Source organism: Triturus cristatus, chromosome 2_2 (assembly GCF_964204655.1).
Source record: "Triturus cristatus chromosome 2_2, aTriCri1.1, whole genome shotgun sequence".
NCBI lineage: Eukaryota > Metazoa > Chordata > Amphibia > Caudata > Salamandridae > Triturus > Triturus cristatus.
This window is the reverse complement of record NC_140582.1, coordinates 65556496-65580651: the sequence shown is the minus strand read 5'-3', so window position 1 is coordinate 65580651 and position 24156 is coordinate 65556496. Positions and strand designations below refer to the sequence as shown.

At 48.5% G+C, this 24156-nt stretch overlaps 1 protein-coding gene across 3 annotated transcripts in view; it reads right to left on the bottom strand.

Annotated features, from left to right (window-relative positions):
- The window catches only part of LOC146861849 (low-density lipoprotein receptor-related protein 2-like), an 837432-nt gene that overhangs the window by 344918 nt on the left and 468358 nt on the right, over positions 1 to 24156 (bottom strand). For all 3 annotated transcript variants that reach the window (XM_085641010.1, XM_085641012.1, XM_085641011.1), the window contains 2 exons: positions 18545 to 18723; positions 8525 to 8711 (listed from right to left, as the gene is read on the bottom strand). In XM_085641010.1, the coding sequence (XP_085497136.1) occupies positions 8525 to 8711; positions 18545 to 18723 (366 nt within the window). The remainder of the gene's footprint in view (positions 1 to 8524; positions 8712 to 18544; positions 18724 to 24156) is intronic.

The window sequence follows — 24156 nt, the reverse complement described above, 5'->3', positions numbered from 1 at the left end:
GATGGGGTATGAAGCCGGACTGGTCTTGGTGGACCAAATCGCCCACCAGCCGGTTGGCCAGCACCTTGGTGAGGATTTTGGGCTCCGCGTTCAAGAGCGAGATAGGCCTATAGGATGTGACCCGCTCACGGGGTCTCCCCTCCTTGTGGATCACCACGATCGTGGCCAGACGCTGGTCCGGCGGAAGGGAACCCCGCGAGCGGGCCGCCAGGAACATCGCGCGCAGGTGGGGCACCAGTACATCCGGTCGCAGCTTATACAGCTCGATAGGGATACCATTGGGGCCCATGGCCTTGCCAGATGCGACCGAGCGGATAGCAAGGGCAATTTCGTCCGAGGTGGGAGGAGCGTCCAGCGAATCCCTGTCCTCCACCGAAAGGGAGGGCAGCGCGATGTCCCGAAGCAGGGCATGGGAATCCTCCTCCGAGCAGGGAGAAACCGGGGAATACACCTCGCGGAAATAATCCGCGAAGCAGGAGACAATGGCGTCCGGCTCGGTGACACACACACCATCCATCCTCTCGATCAACGGAACCACACGACTCGCTCTCTCCTTTTTGTCCAACCACGCAATCAATTTACCAGCCTTATCACCCACATCATACAGTCGCCCCTGTTGCTCTCTACTGAGGCCCCTGGCCGCCTCCGTGACGAGGGCCCTATAGGCCGCCTGCTTGAGGTGTAGAACATGCAATGTGGCATCCGTCACCCCGCTCCCCAGGTCACCCTCTAGTTCAGTAATTTCGGCCTCCACCCGGGTTACCTCCTCCCGCTCGCGCCTCCGGGCATGGGAGATAAAGGAGAGGGCCTCCCCCCTGAGAACTACCTTAAAAGCCTCCCAAAGGGAGATAGCCGAAGGGACAGACCCCACATTCTCCTCAAAGTACCGCTGCAAGGATTTGATCAATTCGGCTCGAATAGTGGGGTCGCGCAGGTACCAGGCATTGATTGGGGCTACCCTGCCCCCCCCCCCCTCGGGAAGACATCAAAGTGCAACAGTAGTGGGGAGTGATCTGAAATACCCCGCGCCAAATGGCGCACCTCTCCCACTCTCCCAGCATAGGCCGCAGGGACAAGGACATAATCAAGCCGCGAGAGGCTACCATGGGCACCCGAGTGGAAGGTGTATTGCAGCTGCGCGGGATGCTTTAGTCGCCAGCAATCCACCAATCCTAGTGTATCTAAAAGGCCGGACAGCCACGCCTGTGCCCGGGGGAGGTCCCTGGGGGGATGACGATCCATAGACCCAGAAGCCACCGCATTGAAGTCCCCCCCCAACTACCAGAAGCCCACCCGGGAGGTCAAGGAGGAGGCGCCCCAGGTCCGCAAACGTGGTAGATTGCAACCCCGGCGGAACGTACACTGATACAAAAACGACCACTCTGCCCTCCATTCTACCCACCAAGACAGTGTAACGTCCCCTCTCATCATGGCGCACCTCATCAATCTCCAATGGGAGCGAGTTCTTAATCATGATGCCCACCCCCCGCGAGCCCGAGGTGAAGCCCGAATGGGCCACCAAGCGATAGCCTCGCCGATTCATGGCATGAAAGGAATTACCTATAAGGTGTGTCTCCTGCAGGAAGACCACATCTGGTGAAATTCGTTTCAGATACTGCAGGACCACACCACGCTTAATCCTATCCCCCAGTCCGTTAACGTTCCATGATAACACAGTCAAATCCCTACCCCCCATCGTACATGGAAGCCATCAGTCGTCCCCCACAGAGCATCTCAAAAACAACAATACAGTAAAGGGTTCGCCTTGCGGTGCAAACAAACACTCCACCCCCGCCCACCCATCCCAACAGAACTCCCCCCTCCCTGCACCCCTGCATGAGCCCAGACAGCCCCCCCAAAGTGCAGTGTGCCTGTCGCCCCATAGATGAAAAACTAACTAGTCCCCCAGAGGAGGAGGGAAAGCCCCCAATGGACCCCGTACGACCTCCATAGGAGGGGAACATACACGATCAGTGAATGGTAACCGGAATGTTGTCCAGAGCAAGGCCTACTATTCACCCCTCAGTTCTGATCCGGCGAGCCCTCCCCGCCAACCGAGCCCTCCCCGCCAACCGCACCCCCCCCACCCCCCCGGCCCCGATCCCGATCCCCAGGCAGAGTATCCAACCAGTCCCCAGCCGCCTCGGGACGGTCAAAAAAGTGCGTGCGACCATCCACCTCCACCCTCAGCTTAGCTGGAAAAAGCATTGAGTACTTAAGGTTCAGGTCCCGTAGGCGACGTTTAACTCCGAGAAAACTCAGTCTCTGCTTTTGGACCGTCGGAGTAAAGTCAGGGTAGAAATTCACGTCCATATTATCGAGCTTGACCGGTCCCTGTAGCCTGGAAGTCTGCAGGATAGCGTCTCTGTCCCGAAAGTTAAAAATCCGGGCAATGAGAGGCCGCGGCGGGGCTCCGGCCTTAGGTCTTCCTCCGGGGACCCTGTGAGCACGTTCCACCGCAAAAAGTCTACTCAGCCCCCGGGGCTGGAGACGGGTGAGGATCAGGTCTTCCACAAACAAATCTGCCGCCTCCTCCTCCCGTCCCTCCGGCACCCCGACAATGCGAACGTTGTTCCTCCGGGCCCGACCCTCGGCATCCTCCAATCGACGGTCCATCAGGGCGCTCGCCTGGCCAAGCCGGTGCACCTCCTTTTGAAGGGCTGCCACGTCTGTAGTGAGACTCGAGGTGGTGTGGGCCAGGGAATCGACCCGGTCATTTGTTTTAGACAAGTCGGCTCTCACCAGGCCCACATCCACCAGGGCCGAGTCTATCTTCTGCGCCAGAGTATCAAAGCGCTGGTCCACCGAGGCCTTCATCTCGGCAATGGCGCCCATGACGTCCCGGAGGGTCAGATCCGCGGGCTGAGCAGACGCCTCAGTCGGGCCCGCGGGGGATGTACGCTGTGCCTCTGGGGATCCCTTCTGGAGGGTGTAGCGGTCCATGCTGTTTGACTGATGTGCCGGGCCACGGCGGGTCGATTTCACCTTTGCCCGGTCGCCATCTTGCTTTGTGGACATGTCGCACTCCCAAAGTCGTGCCAATCTCCTCGAAAGGGCCGATAAACCAGTTCACGGGTTCCGGGGGGGGGTGACCACTGGACCGCAGGACAACTCACAGCCGGCGGGTCAGCCGGGCACCGGGACAAGGCCACACCACCGCACCCCGCTCCGCAACCCTACCTCGCTTGAGGGCAAGGAGGGCGCAAAAGCGAAAGTGAAAGCGCGGGGTACGCGAGTCGCCCAGCCCTGCCCGCCGCTGTTCGCTTTGTCCCCGGATCGCCCCACAACTCCAATCCGGGGGGCCGGCGCGGAGAAGGCCGCAATCTTCGATCGGTGCTCCCACCAGTGTCCGGGGTCCGATTCGAAAACGGAAAACGGGTGCCGCCTCAGCTCGGGTACACAGACACAGTCCCCTCATCAAAGACAGGATATAATCAGGATTAATTCAGGAGGTCGCGGAGGTCCTCGGGAGCTTCGCACCTACGCGGCCATCTTGGTTGCGCGCTAGGCTCCTAAAAAAAACCCCCGTTTTTACTTTCATCACGAATATATTAGTTTGTTACGCCAAATGTCTATGAAACAATACTAAATTCCATGCATACTATACAAACTATTTTACTATTTTAGTTCTAGGTCTGACACGGTCAGCAGTTTGTCAATGTTAAGACCCACGCTTGTGTTGAAGCCCTCAGTGCTGACCTGTGCGATTGGTGGTGGTGTAGAACTAGAACCTCTCACACCTCCCTCTGCCAGTGCAGCTAAGTCCTGACCAGCAGTACCCCAGCAACTCCTGTACTGAAAATACAGAGCTCTGCTCATCTCTGCAGCACTGTTCTTGGGAAGCCCTGCAGAATCATACCAAGGAAAACAAGCATTTGCAATGCAATTAGGTCTAGCATTTACGATAGTTTGAGATATTGGCATTTTAAGACAATAGCTCACATTTTCGCAAATGCGAGACCTATTGAATTGCAATTTTGAGTTGCAGGCAGGTGAAAAACTTGTGCATGCCACGTGTAAGACAAAGAACACTGCAGCTGATGCACTTTCTTGTTCCCGGTGGGAGAGATTGAGCTGGCTGCTCAGAGGCAGATGCAATGACAAAGCCCTTTCAGGAGTGCTAGTGGAGACCGGTGCCCGCTTTGTTGGCAGCAGATGAAAGAACCACACCAATGTGGCATGCACGGAGTGCGAAATACAAATAACTACTTCTAGTGCTAGAAATGAACAGGTTAATGGGTGAACCTAATGCAAGATGCGGAAAGTTCACCAGAAGATGGAGATAGGGTATCAAACTTTGATATTATCAGGCCAGAGGGCCCATGGGAAGGGCGTGATGGTGACTCAGTTGTCCTGCAAGGGACATTTGGCATCCTCGATGATGGAGGGTGGCCTTAGTACTCTTTGTGTTGACATGGTTGCAACAACTCAAGAACTGCATGCACAGCTCTAATGCTCGATGGCAAAGCATTGGATGGAAAGTACTCAATCACTGTCTCCCGGAGACTCTGTACTTGTTTCATAATGGATGTCAGGGGCTAGTCATCAATAGTGCTGAACACTTGGATTGACCGTAAATTAAACCTACCGACATATTGCATAAACAAATTCTAAATAAACTTACAGGAGTTTATTTTCCAACAAGTATGTTGTCTGTTTTGCGAGATGCAAACAGTCTGCTGCAGCAGTAAGAGCAAACAATCATTGGCATTGCCAATAGGTCTCGCCTTTGGGAACTTATAAGTGTTTAGCCATGCAGCACTTTATGTTGCACCAAGGATATTGTGCTGGATAACTAAACACTTCTAAGGTCCCAAAGGCGAGACCTATTGGCTATGCCAATGCCTGTTTACACTACAGCTAGCAACCCTGTCTGATGCACTGTGGAGATTACTGCCAACAATGTTGCCAATGGTGATCAGTAATGTAAAAACTGATATGGTCGCTCTTACAACACTATTAGTAGCCCATGATTATTTTCATTGAACAGAAGTAGCTCTTTAAAAAAAAAAGTTGGAGACCCCTGCACTAAAGTATGCAGACGTTAACCAGGAGTCTGTTAATTAGAGAGCAGAGTATGTCACATGCCCGTTCTTGAGCACCAGGGTGAAATGTAGTGTAAAGAATGGCAGCAGGAAGGATTAGAGAGATGTATGAGAGAAGGAAAAGAAGCAATACACCAAAGTATGAGGAGAAGAGACGTTACAAAAGGAGAACGACAAAATTAGATGGAATGAAGGAAAAGAGGAAGACAAAGGACCAGGGGCATAAGAGGCAGATAATGAAACGGGGAACAAACAGCATAAAAATGCAATGTAAAGGATAGGTAGGTACAGGGAGAAGAGCATATGGAATCTACCATATAGGGAAAAGAGAAAAGGGAATCTACCCCTTAATACGAGTGCAAATGCAGAAAAAAGTGCGAACATCAGCAAAATAGGAAATAAAAGGAAAACAATACAGAATAGAATGGTCCGAGAGTGCACGGCACACAATCACCACTGCTTCAAACAGGGTACACAACTCTCACGAAGCAGGAGGGAGATTTCCAAACGCAACACTTACCGCCTGTCCCCAGTTTCACGATTGAAGACCTTAACTTCTATGGACCACTTCAGAAATTGAGGGTGCCAAGTGCCAATTGGAAAGCTAGAGTAAACTCACTGGCATGCTGCGGGCAGTGCTAAAGAAGCTATATCTAACTAGCCAGAAAGAATAGAGACCCACCCTCACACAAGGTAGACTGCACGCCCCGGAAATGAATGCCTCAGCCACATAAGAGTCGATATTTGGAGCTAATGACAAGTACGCATGCATGGCCATTTTAAATCATTGTTTGGGTTGCAAGCCACCGAAGTGTCTTCGTCCTGACAGAAAGACAACATATGGAGGCAATAAGCGCTCTAACCGTGGCAAACTAGAGCATTTCTTTTTTTTACTGCAAGGACATGGCACTGAAATAAAAAGAACAATGAAGCCTCTAAACATAGTTGCCAAGTCCCTGCAACAATGTTTTTTTATTTAAAAAAATCAGATTTCAAAATAACAAGCCTTTCAGTTGTGATGTATGTTGTGTTATTGTTCATGAAATTTTACAGTGCCACGCAGGTTAAGTGGGCCAGCTCCTGCCGATGGTCAGAATAGGCAGTGGAGCGTGCAGTCTGCTCTTTTTTGGAAGCACACACTCGTGCTTGTGGCACGCCCCTGCGTGCTCCCGCAAGGTGGATGCTGCGACAAGCACGAGTGTGCTTCCAAAAAGAGCAAAACAATGGCTAAAGGTCCTCCTATGCAGCGCATGCGTGCTGCGTAGGCGAGACCTAAAAATGACAAAGGGGCAGGAGTGGAAACTTAAGGCATTTTTTAATTTGTGTACTTATTTATTTTCAATTTTATATAGCGCGGATATGGCCCCAAGGCATCTGAGTGCTTTATAGGCGTCCCCATGACACTGAATTTTCTGGTTCTTACACTCAAAGCATTCCAGCCACACCACTCCTTTTCAGACAAGATGACGGAAACAGAAAAAGTCCACTGAGAATGGCAGAGACATCCACCTCCACATATCACAGCGCTAAGGAAGCGGCTAAGAGTTCCAAGCTCGGGCAAGCGCCATGCCAAGAGAGCGCTCTGTCTGGAGCTACCTGTGGGGTTGTGCGTGCCATCACTATTTCCAAACAACCGTGTGGTGCTGTGCGCATGCCATTACTTTTTCTGGTGAACCATGTGGTGCTTTGTGGGCGGTCACTGCATTACAGTAATTTTAAAATATATAGACAATATTTTTGTCACATGAAGCTGCTCGATGCTATTTATTGTGCGTACGCTATGGTAAGATTTTCATAGTGAAACATTTTGGTAAGAATTTAAGAAACTAAAATACAAAACATTCCGGTTCAAATTTAAAATGTAATCCTGTTGATAAACTCGTGTTTTTTTACCATTGCGTTTCGGTACATATATTATTTTTCATCAGTACCAAAACTTTTTATACAAAATATATACGAGTAAGTCAAATTAGCACAAAATATATCTGCCTTGATGACTAACTATAGAGAATTGGGTGGTGTAGAAAACTTAACATGCCATGACTTTCCACTCGTGTTCATATCATGACTTAAAAACAAATACCTAAAAAGGGCAAATCCAATGCCAAAAGTGAACATAACTGAGCTTAGAGGAGCACCAAGCAATCTTCCAGCATGTTTGCACAAGATGTAAGATATCTCGCAAAGATAAAGCCAAGCCCTCAGGGCTGTCAGCTTTGATTTCCTTTCCTCAATTCAACATCTGACTCTGTAAGCAGATTTCGGTACAAACCAGCTATAAATAAACCAGACAGGAGGAGAGTCCATCACACGCTGTACAGTGTGATGGACAAATAAAACGTTCTCTTAGTGAAATCGCCAGCGAGGGAGCTAGTCCCACAAAGGAGGGACTGTTAAACAAATGCACCAATAACAAGCCAGCACTTGTAACTGACCTAGATAACAGCCAATGACAAATGGTGAGTGTGCCAGAGCCCATAGAAGAGGATGCAACAGATCTTCAAGACTCTACCTAAAAGCCAGCAATGTGACTCATTTCCCTTAGCCCCTCCCAACTGGTTAAGACCAATCATTTTTGAAAAATTAATTCTGAACAGATCATTTCGGTCCACTATCTTCGACTGCGGTCATTTACTCACACTCAATATTGGGAATTAGTCCAACAGTAAATTTAGGGCACAGCAGGATGATTTTAGTTACGGCAAACAGCAAAGATTGTTCACCTTAACTGTCACTGTTGGGCACACTTTCCATCCATACAGTCTTGCAGCTGCAATGGGACCACCAACAGGGAGTAAGCAGTGCTTCAATTGTCCTGTGGTTACGTTAGTGAGAACCGGCACTCAATTTTGATAGACTGGGACTTAATTTTTATTACCAGACTGACTGAGCAGGAACGACCGGCAATACATGGAGAAAGGAAGAAGAGGAAATAGAAGATACACAGAGGAAGCAGGGATGACCACACCTGCAAGAGAGATAGAGAGTAAGGAAGTTAAGTGGTGTAAGAAATATGCATGAGGTGTACTCCAGGCTAGGCAGCCTTGATGTACTGCAACCCTGGCATTGTGCAGCGTCTATCCGGACATCCTCAAACTTTGGGTCCCGCATTAATTTTTATTATAAATAAAGTACTGGGTGTACAAGCGAGTCCCAACATTAGGGTGACTATTTTTTCATGTCTGTGAACCATCCAGTACACCCACTAACTCTTAAAACTATGAATCCATGCCAGGACTGTCCAACATGCAGGTAAATTAAGAATTTTCCTGACGGTCAAAGAAAAACCTAACTTAAATAGTTCAAAGCAGACTTGCTACTCTCGTCATATGGAAAAGTTGCCAAAAAGCATCGTTACATGAGGAAGGATTGCTTTTAAAGGGACGCAGGTTCAGTGTGGATTATGTTGGGACACAGGCAGAAGGGTGGGCGTTTATGAGAGAAGGCAAAACCCTGAATCCCATTTCAAATGTCCTCACCGGTCACTTTGCAGGTCTTCGCATCTGGTTCCAGCAGGTATCCAGGGTGACAGGCGCAGCTAAACGTCCCGTTTTTATTGGCGCAGCTCTGGCTGCACGGTGCAGGGTCAAACTCTTTGCATTCATTGACGTCAACGCAGCTCTTCTTGTCGCTGCTCAACCGGAAACCATTTTCACAACCGCATCTCTGGAACAGGACGAGATTAAGCAAATTGATTTTTTTGCACTTTAAAACAAGCTGTCCTATGGTTATATAAACCTCCTAAAAAAGGACCTCTAATCAATACGATTTCATGGTGTTCTATTAATTATTCCATGTACCGTTAACACCAACTGTAAAGACTTTCAATAACAGGTCCTTAAATTCATATTCAGTCCTGGTATGGTTTAGAAAACTTACATTTCGGTCGAATCCATCAGCCAACCTTCTGTGATAAATCCTCCTGTACCCTCCACAATTCTAGCTTGCTGCCTGGAGAACACAATCCCCAGCCCTTCGTGTTGTACCACCTCCAAAGGTGTCAGTGGCACAGGACAAGCAATGATGGGAGTGGTGTGGGAACTGGGGAAGCAGGGATAGGTGAAGCAACGACAGGGGAGGGGGCATGGTAACGGCTCAAGCAACAACCGGAGTGGAACAGGGTAAGCAAAGAAGGGGAGAGGGTGCAGGCAACACATGAGGGACATTGCAAGCAACGATTCAGAAACTAGGAGAGACAGCCTTCAAATACATGCACTCTTATGAAGTGTTAAAATAAGCAACAAAAATCTACCTCCGGAAGCACGCGCCCAGTGGGAGGACTATGACTGCCGATAGCATGCAGTACTTGGTCCATGCGACATGGAAGGGGTACACAAAGAAACAGTGAAAACTAGCACCCACTGACCAACAAGAAGAAAGCATATGTGATCATAAATGAAGCCAACCAATAGTAATGGGTTGGGTCTAAGCTCCTATGTCAATAAAGAGCCACACAAACTACCACATGCTGTTGGAATTGGCCCTATTTGCAGGGTCATCCCTGAACTTTTTGCCTTCCTCCTAGTCTTTTGTCTGACCTGTTGGTGGTTTTAGGACTCTGGGCACTTTAGCAATGCTGTCCAGTGTAAAGTGAGTGTGCTCTCTGTGATAAACATGGTAAGATTGGTCTACACCTGTTTGGCGAATTTAATTTACCTATAAGTCCCCAGTAATCTGGTATCTCATAACCGGGGCCAGTATATTAAATGCTACTGGTGGGCTTGCAGCGCTAATTGTTCCATCCACCAAAGTAGCCTTTCAAACCTGTCTCAGGCCCCTGCAGGGCCTGTGCACAGAGTGTTGCTGCCGCTGTGACACAGCACAAAGTGGTTGCCACATCTGTGACCCCGCTTTACCTGCATGTCAGTCACTCCTAAGGTAGGCCCTAGCTAGCCCTATGGGCAGGGTGCATTGTTGGTAAAAGGTAGGAAATGTACCCAAGTGGGTGACATTTCCTGGTAGTGACAAACAGCCATTTTGGTTTTTCACTGCTGTGAGGCTGCCCTCTCATAGGAATGCATTGGGGATTCCCCGATAAGTGTTTCAGTGGCATTTCTGGATAGGAGAGGAGCAGCGTGGTCAAGTTTGGTATTTTTAGAATAGTAATAAATGCTGCATAATGGTGTGCGCAGATTTATTATCACTATTTTAGAAATACCACTTTTAGAAATTGTCATTTCTGTGTGCTATGCATCTCTGCCTGCCTGATGTGTATTGCATGTCTGGCTCTGGAGTGATAGTGGCTGGTGAGGTGTTTGGCTTCAGGGAGAAGAGGGTGAGTCAGGGCTAGGCTGAATAAGAGATCTGCGTTTGGAGTAGTAAGAGGAGTAGTCCCCTGACCCCATATTGGTCTGTGCCTGCCTGGGTGACTGTTGGCTCCACCCCCCTGTTGTGTGTCTGATGACAGAGCCCAACCTGACAAAGGAAGGTGGGAGCACTGTACACAAAGTGCTCCACAGTACCCCCCCCCCCCCCAGAACCAGTTACTGGTTCCCCAAGCCCTGTGCCAGGGCATAACAAAGTCCAGCCCTGTATAAGTATTGGGGCTGTGACCCCATGTAAAATGTGCTGTTTGGTGCTGTTTGGACCTGCTGGGCCACCACGAAGGACTGCCTCTCCTGGAGGGCAGTGTGAGCTGGCCTGCCTGGGCCCAGTCTTGCTTTGGGGACTCTTTTGCTAGAGCCTTGTAAGCGCTACATCTTTATTGCTGGAGCCCCAGAGAGGGGGACTCCAACCTTTCCAGGACAGGAGGCGTGCTTGTGGCTTGCAGCGCTGGGCTGCTAAGTATCCTGAAGGAGATCCCGGTGTGGGGGACCCCCATGATCCTCGGAAGCAGACCGGGAGCCTACCCTGTTTTTTCAGTGGCCGGCGACAAAGCGGGAGTCCACCCCGCATTCCTGTGCCTCCGAGTGGAGTAACGGACCGTAGCAGCCACAGTCGGAACTCCGGCAGAGATTGCCTGCTTGTGGCGGGCCGGCCAGCCAGCAAATGAAGTCCCATGGGCTCTTCCAGCCCCCAACAGAAAGCCAGGCGGGGAAGCCTGATGTAGGGCATGCCCCAGGCCGAGGAGATCCAGGCGGGAGCCTACCCTGCACTGGTGCACGCCAAGAAGGAAAACTGAGACTTTGCTCCGTGAGGCCTGAGACCGGCAGGAGCCCACCCCCCTTAGTGGCCTAGATTGCTGTAGGAGCCACAGTGAGTGAGGCTGAAGGGGAGGTTCCCCGAGAGGAGCTCGACTGGAGACTCGAGGGTTCCCAGTGCCAATCAGCAGTTGGAGTTCTTCCAGACCGGAGGAGTCAAGAGCAGCCCCGGTGAGTGGGGGCTGAGCGTGGAGCAGTGTTGGTACTCCCAAGGGAAGGTGGGTGCCAGTGTTCGTTCCTCTGCACAGCTGCAGTAGAGAGCGGGGGCAGCTGCACCAAAGGGGCAGTTGTGTTTAGAAGTACTGGAGTAGGGCATCCAAGGCACAGTTGTGCCAAAGCTAAAATTTCGACAGGCGCACCGCGCGAGCGCTGGCAGCTGCTACGTGAGGGGCCATTGTTTTGATTCTCATCGAGAGGCAGGGTGAGTTGCACCCCCCGCCTCTGTGAATAACAGTTTCTACTGCTTTGGCAGCCAGAGGACCCGTTGGAAGGTACTAGGATTTAGCGCCCTTACTTTAGGGACAGAGGGCATTTGGACCCCAAGGAATGCCAGTTGGCCTAGGGTCATTTTTATCGTGTTGGCAGAGCGCAAGGCCCCAAGGTGATGCCTAGTGCTACTGCATAATGTGTTTATGCCAAACGTAATGCATAATGTGTTTATGCCTATGGTGATGCATAATGTGTTTATGCCTATGGTGATAATACGGAGTTCATTATTTTACCAGTAGTCACTGTTTGGGTTATTACTTGTGCTTTCTAATGGTTCTGACCGTGGCCCGATCGGCCCGGTCATGTATATAATCCCCTGTGAATTACTACCTGGTGCCAGTTGGAATAGTGTATACTGTGTGATTAGGATTCGAATGTGTTTATAATACAAAGGCTATTTTTTTATATAACCTTGTGTGGCAGTTGTGGTGAGCCTTGTGTTTCACTGCTGTGTGTGCTGCGCAAAACACTTTACACATTGCATCTGGGATAAGCCTGACTGCTCGTACCAAGTTACCAAAGGGGTGTGCAGGGGTTATCTTCAGCTTGTAACTCCCTTGCCCCGACTAGAGTGGTGGTTTCTGCCTGGCTTAGATGCATGCCCTAGCCAACCAGAAATCCTATTTCTAACATGTGCTTTCAGACGATACCTAAAAAGTGATCAGATTAATAAAAGTGCTTGGTTTCCTTGTGGATTAGTTGTTGTGAGGGAGTTAAGTTAGTGCTTCTGAGAGCTCATGCATTTACTGTATTGTTTTAAAAGGGAGAGTGTGCTTGATGTGGATTAGTGAAAGGAAGATGCAAGGAGCTATTGGGAGTGATGGTCATGTGGGTCTGTTAGTTTGACCAATTGAATTAATGATGAAAGTTTCGGAGTCCACAGATGTCAAAGAGTTACGGTAAAGGCGGGGGTTAAAATGGAGAACTAGTTATTTTTATCATTTTTACCTCATCCAATAAACATTCATAGAGACGTACCCATATATGTATTTAGCAATACGTATACATAGATATTACATTTTATGTACAAGACACAAACCCCACCATACTTAGACATTAGTACATAAATGCAGAAATATTTACACAGCCAGACCTTCACAGGAGAGTTTAGCATAATTATAGACCCTGTAAAAACAATTGATCCCTATGTATCTACAATTATATGTACAGGCCTGTAATTATATCGACTTGGTCAAACATACAGATGTATGTTGTATATTATGCGCAGGCTGTTGAAATTTCATTAAACAAAGTTTAAAACCTTACATGAATTCCTCATGTAATAATATTTACATACTGAGACAGACCTGTATTGCAATAGAAGGCATCACTCATCTACACAGGTTATAGATTTAGAATGACAAACGTATACCTTTAATGTGTATCTTCGAGGCATAAACCCATATTGAATCACATGCATATGCTTCCAGCAATAGCTTATACAAAAGTATGTTCATCCATAGTTTTGTTTCCTTGTCCTATTTAAATCTTATGTTATTTGTTTAATTGTTTAGTTCTGTAATTCAGTTTAATAAACGTTCATAAATATATAGGTACAGAAATACAAATATATGTATACATATGTGTTCATATACTCTCAAACAGCAGTACCATTCCTATGCAAGGTACACATCTACATACCTCCACATATGTACATACCTAGAACAATGTGTGCATTCATAAACATGTCAGTAAAGTCAGAAATCTACATCTATGGACCACACCACCACAGTGAATTCTATTTACCCGGTCTGTGCAGCCTGATTGCAGAGCAGTCCTGGCTGTCCTTGGTGCTGAACAGGAGCCGCAGGGGAGGTTCTTCTACCACTGAAACGGCGCTGCGTGGGAAATCGATGCAAAAAGACAATGTGTGCTTACCAACGCTCATAGAAAGTCGGATGGAATCCCCTCTTCATGCAGAGTCAAGTAGAGGGGGGTTGGGTGCCGGACTGGTGACCAAGAAGTTTTGGCAGCAGTAAGCAGTGTAGAAAGTAACTGATGTCCGGTGGCCAAGAGCAACGCTGTAGCTGCCTGTAACTTTGTGGAAGGCAGGGCTAGATCATCCTGTTTTGGATGATCTCCCAGAGGGCCAGATGGCCAGTGATTCTTCAGATTCAGAGCGTTTTTTTACCTGCAGTTTGCAGGGGACTAGTACCACTAGCCCAGGGGAGTCAGAGCTTCAGGCTTTTCAGTGGTCCCTCTGTCAGAGAACCGAGAGATGGCCTAGGACTCAATCAGGCAGCTCCAAGAGCGTTGCCACACATGCAGGGTTTTATTTTGCTATGGGCAAATCTCGTTGGCGCAGGTATGGGACTCAAGTCCTCTGACGCAGGTTGTTCAGAATTTAGGTTACTGGTGTCTGGGGGGGGCGCCTTAAATTCTAGACTTAGGAAAGTTAGAGGTGTGGGAGCTAGTAGCCAATAGGCAGCTAGTCCCTGCAGCTAGCCCACCCCTTAGGTGACCATATCTGGGGGGTGTGGTTCACCTTTTTTACCCAGAAACCTTTAGTCTGCCATTTGTAAAGATGGCAGAAGCCAAATTTTAGTGAACAGACCAGGCTGCTGGAGGTGTGGCTAGCATTCTAGGAATGTACATCCTTGCATAACTAATTGCCTAGTTGCCTGGATGCAAATATGCCTGGGACAGCGGGGGCTGTTTGCACCACTGGGAGTCAGCCTTGATGCATATCAGAGGTTGTGCAGCCTTTGAGGCTCACTGCCTTGATGTGCCACTTCAATAGCCTGCTTGGGAGGAGGGAGGTGTGCCCTTCTTGCTCAAGCCTTAGTTCCGGACTCCTGGGAGTGATCACACTGCCTGGTAGGAGGTCAGAATCCTGTCTTAGTGGCAGCAAATGCAGGAAGCACGGGCTGGCCAGCCAGAGCGCAGAGAAGCTGGGGCAACCAGGAGGGCAACATCTAAGGTAGTCTCCTAGGTATACATGACATCACCCAAGACACGAGATTAGTGTCAGGGGTGAGAAGGCATATTTGATACCAAACATTACATTTCGGCAGTGCCATAATGGAGCTGCCAACCTTGAGAATGCCCAGGTACCAGCCTATGTTATCCTGCTTACAGTAGTTTCCAACAGGGAATGCCAATATAGGGACATACAGGCTTACACTTGTAAGTCCTCACATTTAATAGAATGCACCTTGCCTCCTGGGTTCGTGAGGTCTCCCTTAGGGGGTGACCAACATACCAAAAATAGTGTACAGACCGTGCCACAGATGAGGGCATAGTAGAGTTCGCACAATTTTCACTGCTCCTGCAGTCTGCAAGGGCAGGCCTGCTATCAGTATACTTGAGTCCCTTAGGGTGGCACAAAAGTGTGATGTAGCCCTAGGGACCCTTGTACCACAGATGCCCTGGGTACTCCTGGCCCCATATACTAAGGATTTAAAAAGGGGTAAAGTCCTTGACAATTGGGATTGCTAATTCACATGACAGGTTTACGAAGAGAACACTGGCGCTGGAGCCTGATTAGGAGTCTTGAGAGCACTGTCAGTCGAAAACCAGCATCTAGTAGTCCAAGTGGGGGCAAAAATGGTGGGGGGGCATCTGCAAAGAGCCCGGTTTTCTTACAAAAGTCTGACCCCTTGTTTAAAGCTCTGCTACTATGTGAAACTGAGATCCTTGTACACATTGTGTGTATGTGGAGTGTGAGCAGTGCACATGTAGCACATGAAAGGCAGTACAACCATGTATGCAAGTCTGTACTAGGGCATATGGACGCCATTTTGGATTCCCATGGTTTAGCATGATATAGGTTGGATGATGAGCACAGCTGCTCCACACTGGAAGTGCATTGCTAAAGTTCTATGACTGAAGGGTAGAGACCTAAAAGGTCAAAAGGAAGGGGACTGTGCTACCTTTAGAAATTCCATAAGGCCTTACTAGCAAAGGACGATTACTGAGTTACTCCTGTGCACTGCCATTTGGGGGATGGTCCAAGTGAGGGTGGGACTGTTTCTGCTGTTCAAAGGAATGAAGGTGCTAGGCAAAGCGTGCCCCCCCAAATTACTGCTTTAGTAAGGTGATCATCACCAAGTGCAGAGAGTGCACTTTGCTGTACTCCTGTTTTACATACTCCTGCTTGGAGCCAGTCACATTGCTACCACAAACCACCCCATTTTGCAGAACTCTCCATTCTTTGGTCACAAAGAATGTGAAACTTGAATATAGTATTCAAAGGGCTTGTGATCATGGCTGGTGTGTGCAAGATGGCCAGTTTCCCGAAGTGAGGGCATGTTACCTGAAATCTAGTCTTTGAGCTAGAGGAGCAGAGGGCTTGCCCTGTGCCCAGAAGCCTACCTGCTAAAAGAAAAGGTGTGCTTGGCTCTATAGGAGGATACTTTCTATGATAAGCCCATCACGTTCCTAGCAAGAGGAACACCCAGAGATCAAAGACAAGATTAACTTATGGCATGAGGGTGTCTCACAATCCGCTTGGTTCCTATTGTGAACTGCACCAAAGTTTTATAAACACAAGTATGATCAGGTCAGCTGTTGTGGGTCCTTGAACTAGTGCTGTCACTGCAGATGCCAGAGAAGAGCCGCATGCCTCTAAAGCAGAGCAGATTGGCTTGGGAGGTCACAACTCCTGAACACGCATCACTGGCGAACTAGCCTTGAAGCCACAACTTCCTCGCCTGGATACCAGTCTATACTTGACCGGGAAGGCAGCAACTGCTCAATATGCACCGCTACATGGGACATGCTGTGCTGATCTTGTCGAGAGATTCCTGTTTCCATGGGAAGCCACCACGAGGTCACTGTTGAAGAACTGCCGCTACAAAGAACAGAAGTGCAGCCTGGGCACACGGCACCATACAAACCACAAAATGAATGAGCAGGTAAAATGGGCCTTCATCTGCAAGCAGGTACGGAGGAATCTGTTGAAGACTTGAGACTGTCAGAGTTAAAACCTGGGGTGTTAATACTGAAGTATTCTGCACATGTACCAGTGACTGCCACCATTAAAATGGCCAGAGTAGAAGGAAGGTAACGCTCAACAGGATCATAAACCTGAAATGGCAATTCTAATTTGAAAGTGTAGCATTTAGGTGTAATTAAAGTGCTTCCTTTTTAAATAAAGGATAAGCACTGGGCTGGACATCGTTATTGTGTCTGTCAGTTGACTGAGATCTGAGCTCTTGTCCTCCACAATAACTCCCCGATATACCAATTACTGCTCACCCCGCTAACCTGAGTGTCAGGTGTTGAAAATCTGGTACTTGACCCAGTTTGTACAGCCATAGGGTGACCGATTCCAAGACACCAGTGGCAAACCACCATAGATGGGAGCCGAGTAGACAACTGTCCCCCTCCTCCATTCCCAAATGTGACTGGACATAGGAAAATAGGTGAATGAGAGATGTGTAAGGAGAGAGTTGAAGAAAATTGTGATCCAGCAAAAGCGAGTTGAAATTAAGGAAGAAATCAAAGGAGGGAAGAAATTATAGATTAATGTAGAGGAAGCACAAGAGGAGTAGAGGAATGAGAAGTGATGTACAGGCAACAAGAGGGGAGCTGGAGAGGTGAGCAAGGGAGTCAATGGTATATTGAATTGAGAGGGTGGGTAGCAAAACCAACACAGGCCGGAAGGATGATAGCATGAGTTACATGCAAGTTAGGAAGATAAATGAGATGAAGAGGCAAGGAAGAGTGATGAGGTAGAGAAAGGTGCGAAAAGGCAGCAAGATGGGCAGTATACACTGGCAGAGAAATGGAAAGCGATGGGTAATGAAAGGAGATGGAGAAAGGTTAAGCAGATAAAAGACATAAGATGGAAGCAGTAAGGTGCAGAACGAAGTATGTAGACAGTTAAAGTACAGAGCAATTAGAGAGGAAATGGTACAAGTGTAATAACAGTGGAGAAAGCGGAGGTTAGCAGAGGTTGTGAGGTAGGCAGGTGAGCGCATTGAGATGAAGGGAATAGGTACATGGAAATCTACAGACCGGTAAAGAAATAGAAAAGGGTGAGGGAGAAGAGGTGAAGCAAGGAGAGAAAGGCGAGAAAGAGGTAGCGGGTGGTAAAGGTTAAAAGTACAGAGAAAGAGGAGTAGATAGAGAAGTGAAGTAGAGCAGGATGGGACTTTGTGACTAGTAGTGCAGAAGTATAGAGAAATAATGTAAGTAAAGGTGAAGTAGAGAAACTGGAGGTATAAATACAGGCAAGAGATCGAAAAAGTGGGTCAAGATTAAGTTCTAGAGATGCAAAATGATTACAGCGGCAAAGAGGGAGTAGTTCTGGTGCACCAAACAGCAGTAGGAAGGGAGCGGTAGAAATGTTGAGGTGGAAAGAGGTGAGAGATATCCTTACTTGAGGCCCTTGGAAGGTGGGGGCCTAGGGCGATTGCCCATTTTGCCCAGGTCTTAAAAGCTCTTTGAACCCAAGAAAAACGTTATGCACTTTATTTCTCCAAGTTCTGATTGGATTCGCAGTTCGACAGGGAGAAGAGAGCCCTCAACTTTGGAGGAAGCAACGACTATTTTAGCATCTTTTCTATGAAAGGGTGCCGTGCAGGAGGCCCGAGTGAATGACAGAACAGTTAACTTTTTGATTAAGTCACTACATGGCTGAGGTAAGTGGCCACACCGCGCCAAGTATTTATTTATAGGTGCGAGGAAGAGCTTTGAGTGACTAGGGGTGCCGGTAGGAAATCGAGGCATTTCTTATGTTTGCTATTTAAGCCAAGAGTCCTAGATCTACACAGACATTACAGAAAGAGCAACAAAGGCTGTGACATTAGGCTCAAATACAAATTTCTAGCCACATAAGAACATTGCTGTCAGCCAGCATGCAAGTTTCATCACTGCAAAGTGGTACAAACTACTTGTTTTGAAAAGATCTAAAATGCAACTCACCGGTCCATAGGGTGACTTGTAGCAACTCTGAGAACAGCTCTCTGAACATGGCAAGCTACATTTTGCCCCTTCATCCGATCCATCAAGGCAGTTTCGGATACCATTGCAAGCCATAGCAGCAGGGATACACTCGAAAGTGTTGCACTGGAACTGGTTGCTTTGGCACTTTGTAGGTGCACCTGTTTAAAATAAAAAAAAGGCTGCAGTCAACAGCACGAATCGAGCAATTCTACATAATTCCATTTAATTTTCGGTAAGACATTCTCAAACCCCTTATGCTTAAACACAGCAGAGCTTCTCTGAAAGGAGAGAAGCATATTTGACAACATGCCTGTGAGGGGTCTTCATGCATTTCAATTATAGCACCCTTACTATCCAGCTGGGAGTGGAGAGGCCTACTGACAGGGCTTTAAGTGGGATGAAAAAACTGGGAGGTCACTCAAAGGGGCTTTGAGAAGTTGGCCTGGTATATGCTGGCCACTAGTTAAAGTGGGTACCTTGAACCAGTCCAAACAACCCTTATTGAGGATTAGGTTAAAGACAACCTTTATTGAAAACTATCCTAGTGGTAGATATGGAGAGCAGCCTTCAGGCTAAGTCTCGAAGGAATGTAAAGCAGCTGGTTTTACCAGATCAGAACCTCCTGAATGACCAAATGAAATGAGAACCACACAAGATGTATACAATATATGTATTTATTACTAAACACTATTAACCTTTTTATGAGATTAGAGCACAAAGCACACAATATTAAATCACTAGAACAGTAAATAGCACAATACACAGTGGGCTCCAGGGGGAGAACGAACAATATACTAAGAAAGTGGTATAACAACCACGACTTAACCAGACAGTGTCTAGAGCACGTAGAATCACTGGGATCCAAAGAACCACCCAAAGTAGTGACACCGGGGACCCATGGAGGACGGGTGCAGTGTATGAACACAGACTTGTGCTCAGTACAACTCTATGGGAAAGTCGCGGTTGGAAATTTAGAGTTTAAGGACACTTCGGAGAGGACTTTAAGCAAACCACTTGGAACATAGAAGGTTCTAAGGCCAGCACCCTTGAGAGTACCGAGATACCCATGTTACCTATCCCAGAGGAGCCGGTGCATAGGGGTCAAGTGGTATCGGAAACCTTCGTCATTTTCAATGGCGTGATGCCAAAAAGTGCTGCTGCCGGGTAGATTAAGTGTCTGGTGGAATCCAAGCCTGGATCCGAGATGAGAAGAACCTGAAAGCAGAGGGGACAGAGTCTGGGTCACTTCAGAGGGACCAGTGGCACGATAGGCGAATGCCAACCGATGTCAGGTGCTTCAGGTGAGAAGATGAGATGCTCGACTCTGCAGCCACAGGGACCAGGAGACGATGACGACCAAAGTCCGGAGGTGAGCTGTCCCACAAAAGATGTGGAGTGCTGGGGGTTAGTGTCCAGATCGAACACCAACAAGCCTTGGCAACTGCAACCCACGAGTGCAGAGGAAATCAGCTTCGGTGAGGACCAGCAAGGTCCTAGGTACTCTCCAGGCAATTGAGTCAGGGCACGTCTGGAGCAACCAGGAAAGCCCAAGGAAAGCCCAAGGAAAGCCCAAGTTACCTTCACAGGGACCCACAGGCCAACAGACCAGGGATCGCGAAGGGACCTCTAGCTGAATCACGAAATACCAGCCAACGGAACACTCACGGAGTGTAGGCTGGAAATCTTTGGTTGAAATACAGCTCAGGTCAGGTCTACACGTAGCCCAAAACACAGCCTCCGGGATTGCCAAAAAGCACATGCTGCTGCAAAAGTACACAGTGAACAGGGGTTCGGGTTGCACGGTCCCCACGAGAGATACTGATCTCAGACTTGCTGAGAGAACAGATAGACCTCAGACCTTGGGAACCCACCTCCTGTGTTGCAGAAATCTTTGGAGTCCCCAGGAGCTTGGGAGATGCAAACCGGTCAGATGCGTTAAAGGTGCCTGCCTTGCAGGGGAGTAACTCCTTTACTCCAAGGGAGATTCTTCAGTTATCCAGCGTAGTGTAGATCGAAGTATTTGGTTTCTGTAGCAGAGTTTAGTCCAGGTAAAATCTAAAGTCCTGTAGTCAGGGTTCCTTCTTTGTACCCAAGGAAGGGGTGGGACAAACTCCGGGGACCCACCTATGGGAGGGTCAGGACTGAGGGGTGGCTACATCCATGTCCTTTGTTCAGTTTCGCACAGGAGCAAATGGCTCCTGCAACCGGTTTGAACTGGACTATGCACAGGAACACCAAATGTGCCCCCAGTGCAGACTTCAAACACTGAGTGCACCCACCCAGCCCCTATATGCTAAATCCTGTCAGGGAGGTGGTCACACCTCCCTGTGAGGGGAAACCTATTGTCAAGCCTTCCCCTGCTAGAGCTTGGCTCAGCAGCAGGAGGGCAGACTCATGTCTGTGGCTGGCAGCATCCATTTTGTGATGCCCAGGTCGAGAAAGCTGGTACCAGGTAGCCTGGTGACCCAACCACAGTAGTGGATCTACAAGGGAGGAGTCATACCTCCCACACCACTGGTGTGGAGTAATGATTCCAAGGTGCGACACCAAACACAACATGTTTCTAAGCAGCCGTTTTAAAGTTAGCATTTACCGCAAGATTATAATGCACTTAAATATATATGGTTGGCTGCATCCCAGACAACCCCGGAAAATGGGTTCAGAAGGCTGCAGAGGGGCTCTGCTCATGCAGGGGCACCCTCTCACATAAAACCCAGCACCCTGCAGTCAGGATTGATAAGGCCAGTCATAGAGGTGACTGATATGTTTATATGTGCAGTGATTTAGAATAGATAGAGAACCTGTATCTAAGTAAGGGGTGCATGCACCACCTTACACAGGGCAGTAGCAGACCTGTGGTGTCATTTTGAATGGTCTCTCAGGGGTGACATCTCAGGGGTGGCATAATGCATGCTGCAGCCCCGGGGAGGCCTCTGGGGTACATAGTATACCATATACTAGGGACTTATAAGGGTACCCCAGTATCCAATCTGAAGTGTACCTTAAGTATATGCAATCAATTTAGAGGAGAAAGCAGGTAGACTGGGGTCCTGATTAACACATGGCCCCATAAAGACAAGAAAGCTTTCACAATGGACAAAAGTGAAAGGACTGTGCTTGTTTTATATACTCGCTGACTCCATCGCTTTATTACAGAAGGGAATGATCCACTTAAACCCAACTTCCGCAGGACCCGCTAGACATGGATACGGTTACTTATACATGTACACTGGATGTACAACCAGGATGTATTCACAATGCAAAACTGAGGAATTGGTATTGCAGATGTTTAACTGTTGATCTTGCTCCACACGGGAGAGGACAGCGAGCCGGAGGAAGAGGCAGCATAGACGGCTGTTGCTGTCGCTGGGTCCCTGGGGTCAGGCGGGGATGGCCTTGTCGATATTTTAACGGATAAAAATAATCCCATATCTTGGCGACTTCCGGATCCCACCACAGCCAATCACACGGCAAAAGGTATTCTGGAAATCGCCAGGACTCTCGTAATGTGTAAACAAACCTGGGATTGGCACATCCTCTACATCTCAGCCAATCGTAGTGCACAGCAGAGATTTACGAAGTACTCATTGGCTGTATGTACTCAAATGCGTCAATGGTGTATAAACACTGATCGTTATACAATAGTGGGGGCACAGTTTAACCCCTTCCCCGCTCATGACGGAACCGCTCCGTCATGAGCCACGGTTGCCGTGTGCTCATGACGGAACGGTTCCGTCATGACGACCGTTGGCGGCCGCTCCGCCCACGCGGCGCTGTTTCCCCGCCTGTGCGGGGGGACAACGCAACTGGGCGGAGTCATGACGGAACTGTTCCGTCATGAGCACAGCTCAACTGTGGCTCATGACGGAGCGGCTCCGTCATGAGCACCGGGCCACCGCGCTGCCCCCCCGCACCCCCCAGCGCCGCGGCGGAATTCCCGCCGCGGCGAAGGGATTAAGGATTAATCCTGGAAGTGGAGCAGCGTTTGATGGGAAATTGGGTGGTAGTTTGCTTGTCAGTTTAAAACGTTACTGACCTCAGGTGGAGAACTGCCACAATTAGTGATGGTCGGACCTTATGACGGGTCAGTCATCCGAGGCGGCAGTCGGATTTCAAACAGGTAAATTCACGTCTGAAAGAAGGTTGTAGCCCAATGGTGGCGAGGAAGTGTTGTGTTTGTTTTATCTAATGTTCTCGGCACGGACCCAAAGGTTCTGCTGGATGCTGCTTGCAGCACAACAGTTATTTGACTTGGGTCAGGTCATTGGCTTTGATGAGGTGCGCAGCACGGCGCCACAGGCTTATGCGGCATGGCTGGTATCGAATGACAGCGCCCAAGTTTTTAAACAAGCATTGAAAATGCAATAGGTCTCGCCTTTTATTAAGTTAAAGCCATTTGCTTTGCTATACAATACCATTAGGAAAGCAAATGGCTTTAACTTAATCAAAGGCGAGACCTATTGCATTTTTAATGCTTGTTTTATAATACTAGCATTGAATTACAATCTATTATTTACTAATGGGACAATAAAAGAAATGATGCCTACCCTTGCTGTAGCCCGAGTCAGTAAATCGGTCTAATGGCTGGCATAGGTGCACAGAGGCACCTGCACCAGCCAGAGACTGACCAGGACCGACCAGGACTGGGGAAGTACTTGCCTCACCCTTAGCATCTGCCAGGTCTCAGGTCCTCCCCATTAGGAGCCCACTGTGGCATCACTAGTCTAGGTAGCCCTGGGTGCTTTTACTTGAATCCCAACAGTGCGGAAGGTTACCGGTCAATCATGCAGTCACTTCATCCTCTCCCATCTCATCACAGGGGAGTGGGGATGGTCAGAGTCTCACTCACTGCACCCCACCTTATGACAAAATGGAAGAAGGGGAGGTGAAAAAGCAAGAAACTGGCAGCTGCAGCCTACGCAGACTTCAGCTTTCCGCTTCAATTCCCGAGGCTGGTAGAAGCTGGATTCCTGCCCTGAAAGTAGTCAGCTGAAGCACAAAGACTCAGATAGCTGAAGGAAAGAAACTAAAAAAAAAAAAACAGGCGCGCAACGCCCATTGGGCTCAAAGGACTTCTGCCCCCCCCCCCCCCAACCCTGGGCCGAGAGTTTCCCGGGCGCACACAGCTGGAGTGCTTGGTCTGGAGAAACACAAACACCACACAGTGGCTGGGATTGCCTGTACTAAAGACTTTACTACCCAAAGAACACTTCAACAATCTCAGAATAAAGAAAGACTGATTAAAAAGAATACGGTTCTAAATCCATGCTTTGTACTTGTCATTCAGGTTCTTGGTGCTGGTTCATAGCTCACTGTGCTGCAATGGAAGCATTTTATCCCGGGTCACTGGATTTATGCGGTTCGGTGGCTGTTGCATTTTCCTCATAATGCTGGATTTGCTGCATTTGCCAATTTAATCCACCATTCACTGCATAATCTGCAGGTTTTACCAAAAAGTAGTTTCTAACTCGATTGTTTCAAAAGTTACTAAAAACATGGAAACATGTGTTCCTGTGCATTGGAAGGCTCTTCCCAGAGGTTGAATGCTCATCTTTTTTGTTTTCTTGCTGTATTTTGTTGTTACTGATACT